We start from the raw sequence: 14,390 nt of genomic DNA, 5'->3' as shown, positions 1-14,390 counted from the left end.
TAAGGATTTAGATGAGATAATGTGTTAAGTACTTTGACTGGTGTCTAACATAAGATGGGTCAATTAAGTGTTAGCTGTTATTATGATAATGAATATTTCTAGAGAAAAAAAGCCATAAAGAATATATGTTTTATAAATAGGTACTCTTTCTAAAATCTAAGATATTCACTGTTTATTATCATTCTAGAAACTAGATTTTTTAAACAGTGTTTGGCTTATAGTAGTTACATTTGTAGTGAGTGAGTGAATGTGTTTTACAGATGCTAGTTTGTGAATTGAAAAAATTATGCTAATTTAATTAATTTTCCAATTTCAGATTTGAAAGATTAGAAGTCCTGGCTGTATTTGCCTCCACAGTCTTGGCACAGTTGGGAGCTCTCTTTATTTTAAAAGAAAGGTACATTTGTATATGATGTTTCTGTCACTGCGAATTCTACCTGTGCTACCTTTGGAAATATGAAAGAATCCAGTGAGACATTCTGGTTAAAAGGGTATACAAATTAATATGAACAATGCTGGATAGTACAGTTTCTTTGTGTTTCAGACTTTTCTCCCTCTTTATACCCTTCTTTTATTACCTTTGATACTACTAAATCCAGTCATAAGTAGATGTGAATAAAAGGAAGGGATTCAGTCAGACATATTCAGGTTTGTTAGAGAAGGATTGGACATTGCACCTTGAGGATAACTTGTGGGTCTGCTTGTCTCATCACTACTAGTAATCAACAGGTCATATTTAAAAGTTTTGTGAATTTATTAGATTAATTATGTATTTAATAAAGTTTTTTAACTTAATTCTTTAATACATTAACATTATTTCTTTCTTTTAGCGCAGAACGCTTTTTGGAGCAGCCCGAGATACACACGTAAGATTCTACTTTTGACATACAATATACTATTAAGTTTGATTCCCAGTGATTAATTGGTATATTATGAAATAATGATTACTTTGGCCCATACTAGAGTTCAGAGTGTGGTAATATATATTTCACAAGCAAAATCCCCAAGTCCCAAGACTCCTTCTTTTCACCCTTAACTGTTCCCAAGCCCCTACGTTTTTATACGGAACAAAAAGGCCTCTCTACTTTGATGTCGGGTCCCTCAGTATTTCCAAATCCAGGCAAACATGCTAAACCAGCCCTGTCTTGTCTTCTATAATTTAGATCCCCCAAATTTTTTAGTAGCATCTCTAGAAGAGATGGAAGTGTTATTAGCTGCAACAAAGATGCTAACTGTGTGGATCTGTTCTGATCAGTTTCATTCAGGACAGTTTGACTTAGCCAGCAGACTATAAACCAAATATCTGTAGCATTTCTAAAGATTTATAACAGCAATTACCTGTAAGAAGATATTGTTAATGCTAAGGGTCTTTTTTGGAGGGGTGGGGATCCCATGTAAGATGGAGCAACCATATGCAGAACATGGGTCATAAAGCTAGAAACCAAGTTCAAATTCTGACTGCAAATACTGAAGCAGACCACTCTGCTCCCTCATCTCCTAGTCACACTACATGCTGAAATTACATATTAATATTACCAAGAAAAAAATAACAATGAGTGTTATTCTTTTTAGGGGAAGATTATTAGTTGGTACTTTTGTGGCTCTTTCCTTCAACCTGTTCACAATGCTTTCAATTCGGAATAAACCTTTTGCTTATGTTTCTGAAGGTATGTTTTTGTTTACCATTAATAAAAATCCAATTAATTTCTGATAGCAACAAGTCTTTTGTTTGTTTCATTGATTCATAAATCAATGAGAAAGTGTATCCTGAGGGAAAGAGAGAACTACCTCCCCCTAAAGTTCTAAAGTCTTCAGAAACTTATAAAGCAGAAAATTAAGAAATAGAATCTAACTTTTAAGTTTTAAAATAACATATTCCTTAAAAACAAGCAGAACTGACATATTAAATTACATGAGATAAAAAATTACATTTACCAGATAACATGAATGAAATTTTAAGTGTATAAACTACCTAAGAATGCATTTTAGAAGCATCAGCGTACATATAGTTGATGTGCTCATTGCAAATAATTGTATTTTGTTAATTGACTTCATTCCCAGGAACTCTCTGGGGCTATGATGGGTGGGCATATATTTGAAAGTATCCAAATTTTAGTCCTTTTGATAAATTCTTTTACTTTCAAGTCTAAAAATTCAGATAGAATTTTCATTTTAGTGGTCTAAAGTATTGACATTTTTCACTAATTTCAGTGTTTTGGAGTCCTACTCCCCCACACCAGGTTAACCGCTGTTGGATGGCTGGAGGAGTTTTACCTCACTTTACACTGAGATAAAAACAAAAGCGGGCTGTGTACACACACCTGCACTTTGAAGGAAAAATAGGGGAAGGTCTTTTTAAGTCTCACTGACTTGAATACCAAGATAACCAGGGGAAGAAAGCTTTCTGAAATACCCATTCAAGCTTAAACAACTTCCTAAGTGTCATGAAGTATGAATTTATTTGTATGAATTAGAGTTTAAGAATTACTGCATAAACTGGAAAATTAAATAATGATATTTATGATCATCAGAATTATTTTGAAAAAACTTTATTAAAATACTATTATGCTCATTCTTGAAATTTTAAGAAGGTACAAAGATTTACAAACTATGTTTCCCTGAAGAGCAGAAAGATACAAGAAGGAAACAGTACTGGTAATCTCATGAGCCAGAGATAACATCTATTAACATTTCTGTTTTGTTCCTTTATTTTTTTTTCTGTGCACATATGTATGTTTTTTTACATACTTAGAATTGTATCAGTTAAAAATTTTATGCTTGGCTTTTTTCACTTAACTTTATGTCTTGAATATTGCCTGTCATTAAATAATCTTTGAAAAATAATTTTTGAATGCTTGCATAACATTTTGTCATGAATATTTAAAAAAATTTGTCTAATGTACATTTTCAACTTTTCCTTTTAACTATAACCACCTTTTTTCTATCAGATTTCTTGTATGCATTTCTAATCTTCTCAGAGAAAAAATTATAAGTGTTTGATATATATTGCCAAGTTTATTTCCAGAAAAATCATCTAGTTTGTATTTTTATTAGCTGGAAATGAAAGTTCGCAGAAATATCAAGATTTACAACATGAGTTGAAATTTGAGTGAAAAAAAATATTAAAGCACTTTCTGCCAGGCAGTGTGCTCAGTACTTTACACAGAGCCCATTTAATTCTTCCTATAACCATATAAGGTAAATCGTTTTATTCTCCCCACTTTACACTGAGGCACTGAGATTCAGTCACTTGTCTCAGGCTATATATCTAGTCAAGGGCAGGGTTGAGGTTGAAGCCAAGTATCCTGGCATCAGAGTCTGCTTTAACTGCTGTTCTAGGCCACTGTTTATATGGCTTGCCAATCTTTTCTACATCATGGTGCACATAAATGAGAATTTCTGTAGCACCCTGGGGTAAATGTAAGAGTATGCTTGCACCTGGAGGCTACATGTCCAGGGTCAGTCACTGACTGGCATCTGCATGTAGCCAGATACCTGGCCTCTCTGAAAGCTAAGAGAGTTAGTAATTGGTGGACCTGCAACTCATTCTCAACACACTGGTTAGGAAGCTTTGCTTTGCAGTGTAATAAGCCTTTAAAACTTCAAATTAATAGTAACGATGACATGTGTAAGTTCATTGATTCCATCAGATCAGCTATGTATTGTAGTTGAAACTACTTTTCATTTAGTATCCTAAAGGCATAAAAAAGAAAAAAGTTCTAGGTATAATGTATCCCTTTGTACTGTTACATAGTCATCATGAAATTTATTTTTTAAATTTAAGAATCAAGTATTTCTGGTAATTTAATAATTATTTCTGGTAATTTTAATAATTTAAGTATTTTCTTTTTAAAGCTGCAAGTACTAGTTGGCTTCAAGAGCATGTTGCAGATCTTAGTAGAAGGTAAGATGTTTGGGGTTTCATAAAATACATATTGTTAAAGGAATGCACAGGAAACACATCTGTTATGGGAACTTAACATTATTCGTTGCTGAGGTTACTATATGAATCTCACAGATCAGATTCTTCTTTTCCCTTGGCTTTTTCTTATTTTTTAATTGATGATACAAAAGAAAACTTTACAAGTGAGAGATTTGTTCCCAAATCCTCTTTGTTAAATGATTTATGATACTAAAATGCAAGTCATCTTTTATTCAGTTTTCATTATTATTACATAAGTTTTGGTAATGAGTACTCTTTGTTTGTTTTTTCATAGCTTGTGTGGAATTATTCCAGGACTTAGCAGTATCTTCCTTCCCCGAATGAATCCATTTGTTTTGATTGATCTTGCTGGAGCATTTGCTCTTTGTATTACTTATATGCTAATTGAAATTAAGTAAGTATTTTTTATTGCTCTCAAGTGGATTTCCATTCCTGGGGTTTGATTTTTAAGGGCATTAGGACGCATGCGGATTAAGTTTATAGCATGTTTATGACCTGTGCAACTTTGGTCAAGTCTTGTCCTCAAGTGTCTTCATCTGAAAAAATTAAGGGGGGTTGGATTCAATAAGAAATCTTCACTACAATCTATAATGCAGATGGGAAAGCTATTTAAATTCCCTTCTGCTGGCCAGATGAGTGAAACAGAAGAGGAGAGTAAGAGACTCATAAATCACAGGTACTGTTGCTGAATGAGGAAAGAGGAGTAGATGTGAACCAATTTGTTTTTTTTTAAAGCAAGCCTATTAAGAAATAGTCTTTAGCAAGCTTAAGTTTAATGTTATGACATTATTCTTTGACTCCCTACCCTTTTGCCTACTCTCCTAGGACATCACATACCATTGTTTGTATTTTCTACCTTTGTGTGATTCCTTCACTTTATTTCTAGCCCAGATCTCTATATCTCAAAGCCTATCTTCTGTTCATGTCCACCTCGACTGAACCTGTTTTCCCCATCTGCTAAACTGCTTCTTTTTTTGTATTTCCTGTGAGACTGACTGCTACCACCATCTATTCCATTGCATTCTACTTTTTTGTGTGTTCATTTTAATTTATTTATGTATGGCTGTGCTGGGTCTTTATTGCTTCGCAGGCTTTTCTCTGGTTGTGAGTGGGGGCTGGTTGTGGTGCTCAGGCTACTCACTGCATTGGCATCTCTTGTCGTGGAGCACGGGCTCCAGGGCGCACAGGCTTCAGTAGTTGCGGCACATAGGCTCAGTAGCTGTGGTGCATGGTCTTAGTTCTTCTGCAGCATGTGGGATCTTCCTGAATCAGGAATCAAATCCGTGTCTCCTATGTTGGCACGCAGATTCTTTACCTCTGAACCACCAGGAAAGCCCTGCTTTCCACTCTTAAATTGCATAAAAAACATACGTAAAATAAAATTTACCATTTTAGCCATTTTCAAGCATACAGTTTAGTATTTTCACAGGCATTTGGTGCATTCACTTTGTTGTACAACCATCATCATGATTCATCTACAGAACTTTTTCATCTTCCCCAGCTGAACCTGTACTCATTAAATAACTTCTACCAATTTGGCCTCCTTCCAGCCCCTGGCAACCACTATTCCACTTTTGGTCACTATGAAGTATTCTGAGTACTTGATTTAAATGAAATCATACATATTTGTCCTTTTGTATCTGGCTTATTTCACTTAGCGTAATGTCCTCAAGGTCCATCCATGTCAGAAATGGCAGGATTTCCTTCTTATGACTGAATAATATTCCACTAGTGTGCATACTTGTGTATATATATATATATATATGCCACACGGGGCCTCCCTGACAGCTCAGTTGGTAAAGAATCCACCTGCAATGCAGGAGACCGCAATTCAATTCCTGGGTTGGGAAGATCCTCTGGAGAAGGGATAGGCTATCCACTCCATTATTCTTGGACTTCCCTTGTGGCTCAGCTGGTAAAGAATCCGCCTGCAATGCAGGAGACCAGGGTTTGATTCCTGGGTTGGGAAGATCCCCTGAAGAAGGCAAAGGCTACCCACTCCGGTATTCTGGCCTGGAGAATTCCATGGACTATATAGCCCATGGGGTTGCAGAGAGTCGGGCACAACTGAGCAACTTGCACTTTCACTTTCTATATGCCACATTTTCTTTATCCATTTATCTGTCAATAAGCACGTAGGTTGTTTCCATGTCTTGGCTGTAGTAAATGATAGTCTTATCTCCTACTCTTGTTTAATCTTTCTTTTTTATCTTTCCCTTCTTCCCATTCTGTTCCCTAAATTGAGGCCCTTATCTTCATTTCCTTGACCTAATTAGAATAGTCTCCTGATCTCAAAATTTTTCTTCTCATACATCTTTAATTACCTGCTATTTTGCTACTGATCATATCAGATCAGTCAGTCGCTCAGTCGTGTCCGACTCTTTGTGACCCCATGAACCGCAGCACGCCAGGCCTCCCTGTCCATCACCAACTCCCGGAGTTCACTCAGACTCATGTCCATTGAGTCAAGTGATGCCATCCAGCCATCTCATCCTCTGTCGTCCCCTTCTCCTCCTGCCCACAATCCCTCCCAGCATCAGAGTCTTTTCCAATGAGTCAACTCTTCGCATGAGGTGGCCAAAGTACTGGAGTTTCAGCTTTAGCATCATTCCTTCCAAAGAAATCCCAGGGCTGATCTCCTTCAGAATGGACTGGTTGGATCTCCTTGTAGTCCAAGGGACTCTCAAGAGTCTTCTCCAACACCACAGTTCAAAAGCATCATTTCTTCGGGGCTCAGCTTTCTTCACAGTCCAACTCTCACATCTATACATGACCACAAGAAAAACCGTAGCCTTGACTAGACGAACCTTTGTTGGCAAAGTAATGTCTCTGCTTTTGAATATGCTATCTAGGTTTGGTCATAACTTTCCTTCCAAGGAGTAAGCATCTTTTAATTTCATGGCTGCAGTCACCATCTGCAGTGATTTTGGAGCCCAGAAAAATAAAGTCTGACACTGTTTCCCCATCTATTTCCCATGAAGTGATGGGACCGGATGCCATGATCTTTGTTTTCTGAATGTTGAGCTTTAAGCCAACTTTTTCACTCTTGACTTTCACCTTCATCAAGAGGCTTTTTAGTTCCTCTTCACTTTCTGCCATAAGGGTGGTGTCATCTGCATATCTGAGGTGATTGATATTTCTCCAGCAACCTTGATTCCAGGTTGTGTTTCTTCCAGTCCAGCGTTTCTTATGATGTACTCTGCATATAAGTTAAATAAACAGGGTGACGATATACAGCCTTGACGTACTCCTTTTCCTATTTGGAACCAGTCTGTTGTTCCATGTCCAGTTCTAACTGTTGCTTCCTGACCTGCATACAAATTTCTCAAGAGGCAGATCAGGTGGTCTGGTATTCCCATCTCTTGAAGAATTTTCCACAGTTTATTGTGATCCACACAGTCAAAGGCTTTGGCATAGTCAATAAAGCAGAAATAGACGTTTTTCTGGAACTCTCTTGCTTTTTCCATGATCCAGCGGATGTGATCACTAAAAGCTGCAAATCTAGACATAATATTTTCCTGTTTCAAAATCCTCTCCTTTCTATACCTAACAAAATTAAAAGTTGTTAGTATGATGAAGCCTCTATCAACCTTACTAGCCATCCATCTGCCTATACTTAACTGTTCATAGTTTCTTCACTGCGTTAGGGTTTTCATGCCCTTGCACATGCTGCTGTCACTGTCTACAGTGTCCTGTCCCCTCATCTTGGCCATCTTTGAAGGCTCAGCTCAGATGTCACCTCTTTTTGATTTAGCCTTTCTGGATTATCCTACCCCTGTAGGCTCACTACTTACTCCTTTGTGCAGCCATGATACCCTGTAGGGCTTCTCCTTTGTACTCAAAGTCATTTCTTGTATTTTTCACATGAGTGTTTCCTGTCATTTCAAAGGCAGGAACTGTGTCTTTATTTGTGTTTCTATTCCCAGCTGATAGGAAAAAGTGAAAAAGAGTACATGATTAGCTTGTAACCTTTGGCATTTTTGGTCTCTCTTGTTAATAGAGCTGTGAACTACTGATGAGCCATTGTACTTCAGTCACAGTGTTCACTGTAACAGATTCTTAAGAATCTCATCTTATGAAATTCCTGGGGAATTTGACATTTTTTAATACTAATTATTGGAAAGTTCATGTTTACAGCAAATTGATAGACTCACAGATGAATTCCATTGGTCTTTATCAGAAATTACTAGTTAAAGGTTTTTATTTGTTGCAGCAGATAAATATATATGACATATTTACAGTTGACAAGTAGATAAAAGTACATTGTAGGGAAATATATTTTTTTCTTCATCATCTCTCTTCACACTAATTAACATAATTATTAGTTATTTTCCCTTCAACTTTGGCAAGAAAGGATTCTGAAAACTTTCTTTTTTCCTTTGAGATGCTCTCATTGCAGTAGTGGCCAGCTGTGTTAAAATAGTCCTGTTGCTTGAGATAATTAAAGTTTGGTGGATTAAATTGTAAGAAGCCTAGTGAAGGATACATTTAAGATTTAGAATTGCTTTTTCTTTTTAGTAATTACTTTGCTGTAGACACTGCGTCAGCCATTGCCATTGCTCTGATGACGTTCGGCACTATGTATCCCATGAGCGTGTACAGTGGGAAAGTGTTACTCCAGGTAATGGTCATCTTTCAGTATGCATGCTTAGAATTAGCCATGTTCTTTTACCAGATTATAAAAATAAACGTGTTCATCTGCCAGATTATGAAATTTTTAGGAGGGTCCTGTTGGAGATGAAGCCAAATAGTAACCTCTGAAATTTGTATAGTAAGAACCGGATGAAGTTATATTGGTGTACAAAATAGGTACAAATGAGTCGTCATATATTTATATATAAGACAAAAGCATAAATGAGAAACTTTGCCTTTAATAATATTTCAAGTAAAAACAATATTAATTAAAATCTCTTTAGATACTTATTTTCCCCTGATAAATGTATTTTGGCTATTATATAATCCAGTTATGATTGTTTTCTTATATCCTATTCTTGAATTAGTGAGACTTCTAAATTTCAAACTTAAAATCACTCCTTATTGAAACAATAGGAACACCTGTAGACAACACCTGACTAGAAAGATGGTTTCCCAGGACTAGATGAATATATAGGCTCTACTTCTCATTATGCCTTTCCCACATGTCTTCTCTAAAACATATGGGTTGTATCTCCCTCTCGAGAAGCGACAATAACAATTAGTTTACTAGTGCTATGTCTTATACAAAATTTTACTTTCTTAAAGATTTTTTTGTTGATTTGTTGGTCCTTTAAGGCTTATTTGGTTACAGAAATAGCAGCTTCTTTGCAAAATAAGAAATAAGCATGGATGGATTTCTGATGTTGCTTGATGAGTGAGTCAGTTGAAACCTCTCTTTCCTAAACCATGTGAAGGCACATGTGAAACAAAGCCAAGGCTGGTATAAAATGCATTTTTTTTTTTACTCTCAGGACCACTGTTGGAAGATTTTTTATCTCTCTAGATTCATGTTCTATTTTATTTTTTTTCCCCCAGACAACACCACCCCATGTTATTGGTCAGTTGGACAAACTTATCAGAGAGGTAAGATGGAATAATAAATAAAATCATTTTAATTTATGATTAGAGAATACAAAGAGTGGGTACAAATAATTTCAGGCTCTTTCTAGAATTTTAGGGAAGTTTATGTAACATAGTGACAAAAATAGAAAAATTTGACCACTTGCTCAGTCTGGAAGCCAAATTCACTTGAAATAAATGTAGATGGTAATTGTGATTCTGTATTCAAATCTGGGCTTCCCAGGTGACTCAGTGGTAAAGAATCCAACTGCCAGTACAGGAGACACAGGAGATGCAGGTTTGATCCCTGGGTCAGGAAGATCCCCTGGAGGAGGATATGGCAACCCACTCCATTCTTGCTGAGGAAATTCCTTTGACAGAGGAGGCTATAGTCCATGGGGTTGCAAAGAGTCGAACAAGACTAAGCACGCACACACACACAAAGCCTATTCAAACTTAGGGTTTTGATTAAGTCAGAGGCCACTTTGACATGGTGATTGCTTCACCACATAGTAGGTTTTGATTTTGTATTGTTATAAAATTCCACCTGTTAACTAATGAAGGAATAAGATAATCAAATTATTTGATTGTTGAGAGTAATTAAAACTATTGATTGTCACTATCACAGAGGCCACTTTGATCAGTGTAGCTGACCACTTGTCTCAGCTGCTGAGTCTGTGCCACTGTACCAATGGGCTACACACTGTCCTTGGAATTTCTTTTTGGCTCAAATCCAAATAACATCCTATGTTGTACAGAAATGTGTTGAAAGAGAATCCAGAGGAAGAAATCATTGAGAAGACAAAGATTCTGATACCTCAAGTACTGGATATAAACATATACTATACTAACAAGATGAAAAGAACTACACACTGTTGAACAAGGTGTGGGTGAGGGAAGTAAAGACCTAATTCTAGAGAGATTGGTGCAGATAAGAAACTGGGGGAAAAAAAAAAACAGACCCTGGCTCAGTATGGAACAAGAAGAAATGATATCTTGAGTGAATGGTCTGGCACTTCTTTTGGCTAATGAGTGTCTTCATGCAGGGTTTGACCATGTCATTCCTAGGTGTAGAGCAAATCCATAATTTGACTGAGTTGTGTTGGATATGTCAAATACAAAAACCCTATTTCTATGTTTTTGATTAGGTATCTACCTTGGATGGAGTTTTGGAAGTCCGAAATGAGCATTTTTGGACCCTAGGTTTTGGCTCATTGGTATGCTTTCTATGTATTACTTTAGTTATAATTTAAAACATAGTTTATAATTTTTAGGCTCTTTACCAGCTCCCTCATGGCTCAGCTGGTAAAGAATCTGCCTGCAGTATGGGAGACCTGGGTTTGATCCCTGGGTTGGGAAGATCCCTTGGAGAAGGGAAAGGCTACCCACTCTGGTATTCTGACCTGGAGAATTCCATGGACTATATATATTACTTTAGTTATAATTTAAAGCATAGTTTATAATTTTTAAAACTGAGAAAAGTGTTTCTTTAAAATTTTTATGGGTCCTTTGATTCCCATTTCTGTTCAATAAAGTAAAATATGTAGATGGATTCAGTAACCTAATTGAGATTAATTAAGGGGTTTTTTTTTTTTTTTTCATTTTTTTCCTTTCAAACTAAATGATCTTAATACTGGGCTATTCAAAAGAGAAAAATCCATAGTCAGACATTCCTAAATATGAAAATGTTACAAAAGTAAAATGTGCTTTTATTTTCTTTTTTATTACAGTTCTGATTTTGGAGATTTTTGCTGAATATGTTAAAGAGTTATAATAATAGCTGTTTCAGCATAAAATTCCATCTTTTCTAATCCAGTTTTGGACCTTATTACCAAAGAGATTTTATTATGGCATGATTTTATTCCTATGTCAGAAATGATGAAGAAAATATGGGAAAGTACCCAGAAAAAAAAATTGAAACAACCCTAATTGTATCATGTGAAGAAAACTGCCATTGATTTTTTGGTTTAATATTCACATACTTAAACTCTTTAGAAAATGAAGTCATGCTGTTTTATAATTTGTTCTTTTCACTTAATATATCATAAACAGTTCTCCATGTTATTAAATATTACTCTTCTACAGTACCAGTTTTAAATAAAAAACATAGGATTTGACTTTTGTAACATAGATTTTAGAGGCAGATTAGGGTTGGTCCAACAGCTCAATGATATCACTGCTTTGCAGTCTTTAGTTCAGACTTACACGCTTTTAATGGAAAAATGGCTACTTCATCTCTCCCTTCTCCTTCTCTTCCCCTCTCTCACTCATTATTTTGGATATCTAAAACTCATTCTCTAGTAAATTCTTCAGGGAAAAGGCCCTTGCAAACAATATTCCCTAAATTTTTTCATGTTGAAAACAGTTGTGAATATTATTGAAAATCATTTGGCTGGATATAACATCCTGAGCAGATATTTTCTTGAGTTTCTTACCTCTGGCATAAGACGTTACTGTGATAAACCCTGAAGACTCAGTCTTATTTTTTCCCATTGATATGTGACTTGATCTTTTTACCTCTATGCCTAAAATATTTTTTCAGTCCAGTAATTTTACTAGAATGTGTCTTGGTGTTGATGGTCAGTTATTTCAGGGATGCAGTATACCCTTGTATAATGTTATTTTAGAAACACTTCTTTAAAACTTTCAGGAAAGTTTTCTTTAATTAAAGTTCTTAATATTCTCTTCTCTTGCTTTGATTTTCTTCTTTGGAAATGCCTATTATAAGCATGGTGGAGCTTTACCTTTCTTTCATATTTGTTATTTTCTTTCAGTTACTTAGTATCTCAATTTCCTTTGATTTTTAAAACTTCTCTTTTTATCTTTTTTTTTCATAATATACCTGTATGTTTATTGCTTTTCTAGCTTAATCTTTGTTTCAGAAATTTGGGAGTGGGCATGCTGCATGACTTGCCACATCTTAGTTCCCTGACCAGAGATTGAACCCAGGCCCACAGCAGTCAGAGGACCCAGTCCTAACCACTGGACAACTAGGGAATTCCCTGAAAAAAATTTTTTTTCATGTATTTCTAATTGCCACTCCATTTCTAGGTTTTCTATTTTGATTTATATTCTTCTTAATCAATTCAAAAATTGATTTGAAAAAGAAAGTCATAGTTCTCATCAGTTTTGTAGGTAAATCTTTCCAATCTTTTATGATCTATTCTGTATTCTCCTTTTTTCTTATAATAACTATGTGTAGGATTTGGATTCAGTTCTTTGCTTTTGCTCCTTTTTATGTGAAATTCGTTTTCCTGAATTTTAAAATAAAAAATGGTTTAAGGTAGTGTATCTAAATTCATGGTTCTAGAGTTCCCTCTTCTGATGAGTCTGTAAAGTGAAAGCTTTTTTTCCTCCTGGTTCTGTTCCTCTCCCATTTGTATCTGAACCTTCTTTATCTTCTGTTTCTACTCTGCTGCTCAATTTAGATTCTCTTCCCAGCTGTTTCTTCTTAATGTGGGGCTTTGTGCTGGAAGGGAGCTTTGCTTGGTTACTTTTGAGAGCTCACAGGGTCACACTACTCCAGTCCTTCATATCTTGTTGCAGACCCAGTGCATTCACCCAGTACTGAAATGTGCGAAACACCTTCCATTTCCCGGCTGCCTTTCTCAAATTCACTGTCCTAGATTTCCATGAAGAGCTAGTTACCTATTGTGAGGTTTTTAGGTCAATCAGATGCCCTATTGTATCCTCCTCCACAGATGCTGATACCTTACAGGTCTTACAGTTTGTATTTGGGTTTTCTTAGGGTGTTGTGTTATTTATTTTTTTTTTTTGGGTAGGTGTTGTCCATAGGTATTTGAATTTGCTGTTTTAGTTTTTGTTTTTATGGGGATATTCGGGACATTTCAAAAAATGCTACCAATGCTTCTGTCTTTCAAGAATCCCAGCATAATTAATAATGACTGCAGAATTTTACAATATATGAATATACCATATTTTATTTAATCAGTCCTCTAATATATGTTTGTTTGTTTGTTTTTTCCTTAGCTGTGCTATGCAGCATACAGGATCAAGGCCATTTTTTAATTGGGGATGGAGGGTTTTGATGTTGAGTTGAATGAGTTCTTTTATGTCTTCATCAGACATACTGTTTGCAAATATCTTCTCCCATTCAGTAGGCTGCCTTTGATGGTTTCCTTCACTGCAAAAGCCTTTTAGTTTGATGAGGTCCCGTTTGCTTATTTTTGCTTCTGTGGCCCTTGCCTGAGGAGACAGATCAAAAAAATATTGCAAAGGCTGATGTCAAGGAGCTTATTACTGCTTGTGTTTTCTTAAGTTTACTTGTGTACATGGTATGAGAAAATGTTCTAGTTTTGTTCTTTTGCATGTAGCTATCCAGTTTTCCCAGCACTACTTGTTGAAGGAACTGTCTCTTCCCCTTTGTATTTTCTGCCTCCTTCACTGTAGACTAATTGACTGTATGTGTGTGGATTTATTTCTGGGTTCTCTGTTCTGTTCCATTGATCTGTGTGTCTGGTTTGTGCCAGTACGGTGCTATTTTGATTACTATAGTTTTTGTAGTAACTGTTTTGTCAGCTGCTGCTGCTGCTGTTAAGTCGCTTCAGTCATGTCCAACACTCTGTGCGACCCCATAGACGGCAGCCCACTAGGTTCCTCTCTCCCTGGGATTCCCTAGGCAAGAACACTGGAGTGGGTTGCCATTTCTTTCTCCAATGCATGAAAGTGAAAAGTGAAAATGAAGTCGCTCAGTCATGCCCGACTCTTAGCGACCCCATGGACTGGAGCCCACCAGGCTCCTCTGTCAATGGGATTTTCCAGGCAAGAGTACTGGAGTGGGGTGCCATTGCCTTCTCCAGTTTTGTCAGGGGAGTGTGTAATTTCCTCAGTTCTGTCTCGCCGCAGCAAAAATTTGAAGCAGTGGACCAGTGTTACAGCTCAGTTACAGCTC

General features: G+C 36.3%; 1 protein-coding gene across 10 annotated transcripts in view; it reads left to right on the top strand.

The window, feature by feature from the left end:
* SLC30A6 (solute carrier family 30 member 6) overlaps positions 1-14,390 on the top strand; it is a 48,943-nt gene that overhangs the window by 18,783 nt on the left and 15,770 nt on the right. For 6 of the 10 annotated variants that reach the window (XR_015137262.1, XM_086327533.1, XM_086327534.1 and 3 more), the window contains 8 exons: positions 317-397; positions 831-866; positions 1,573-1,667; positions 3,856-3,904; positions 4,218-4,337; positions 8,462-8,564; positions 9,455-9,502; positions 10,627-10,695. Coding sequence is in view for 9 of the 10 variants with exons in the window: in XM_086327533.1 (XP_086183659.1) it covers positions 317-397; positions 831-866; positions 1,573-1,667; positions 3,856-3,904; positions 4,218-4,337; positions 8,462-8,564; positions 9,455-9,502; positions 10,627-10,695 (601 nt within the window). In the remaining variant the exon portion in view is untranslated. Of the gene's footprint in view, positions 1-316; positions 398-830; positions 867-1,572; positions 1,668-3,855; positions 3,905-4,217; positions 4,338-8,461; positions 8,565-9,454; positions 9,503-10,626; positions 10,696-11,208; positions 11,482-14,390 lie in introns of those variants that run through there. The other 4 variants (XM_086327538.1, XM_086327540.1, XM_086327539.1 and 1 more) reach the window with 2 other exon arrangements.

Source organism: Bos grunniens, chromosome 11 (genome assembly GCF_055505025.1).
Source record: "Bos grunniens cultivar Pamir isolate PY7600 chromosome 11, Bosgru_T2T1.0, whole genome shotgun sequence".
NCBI classification, from domain to species: domain Eukaryota; kingdom Metazoa; phylum Chordata; class Mammalia; order Artiodactyla; family Bovidae; genus Bos; species Bos grunniens.
Note: the sequence above shows the minus strand (reverse complement) of the source record. Positions and strands in the feature narration are given on the sequence as shown.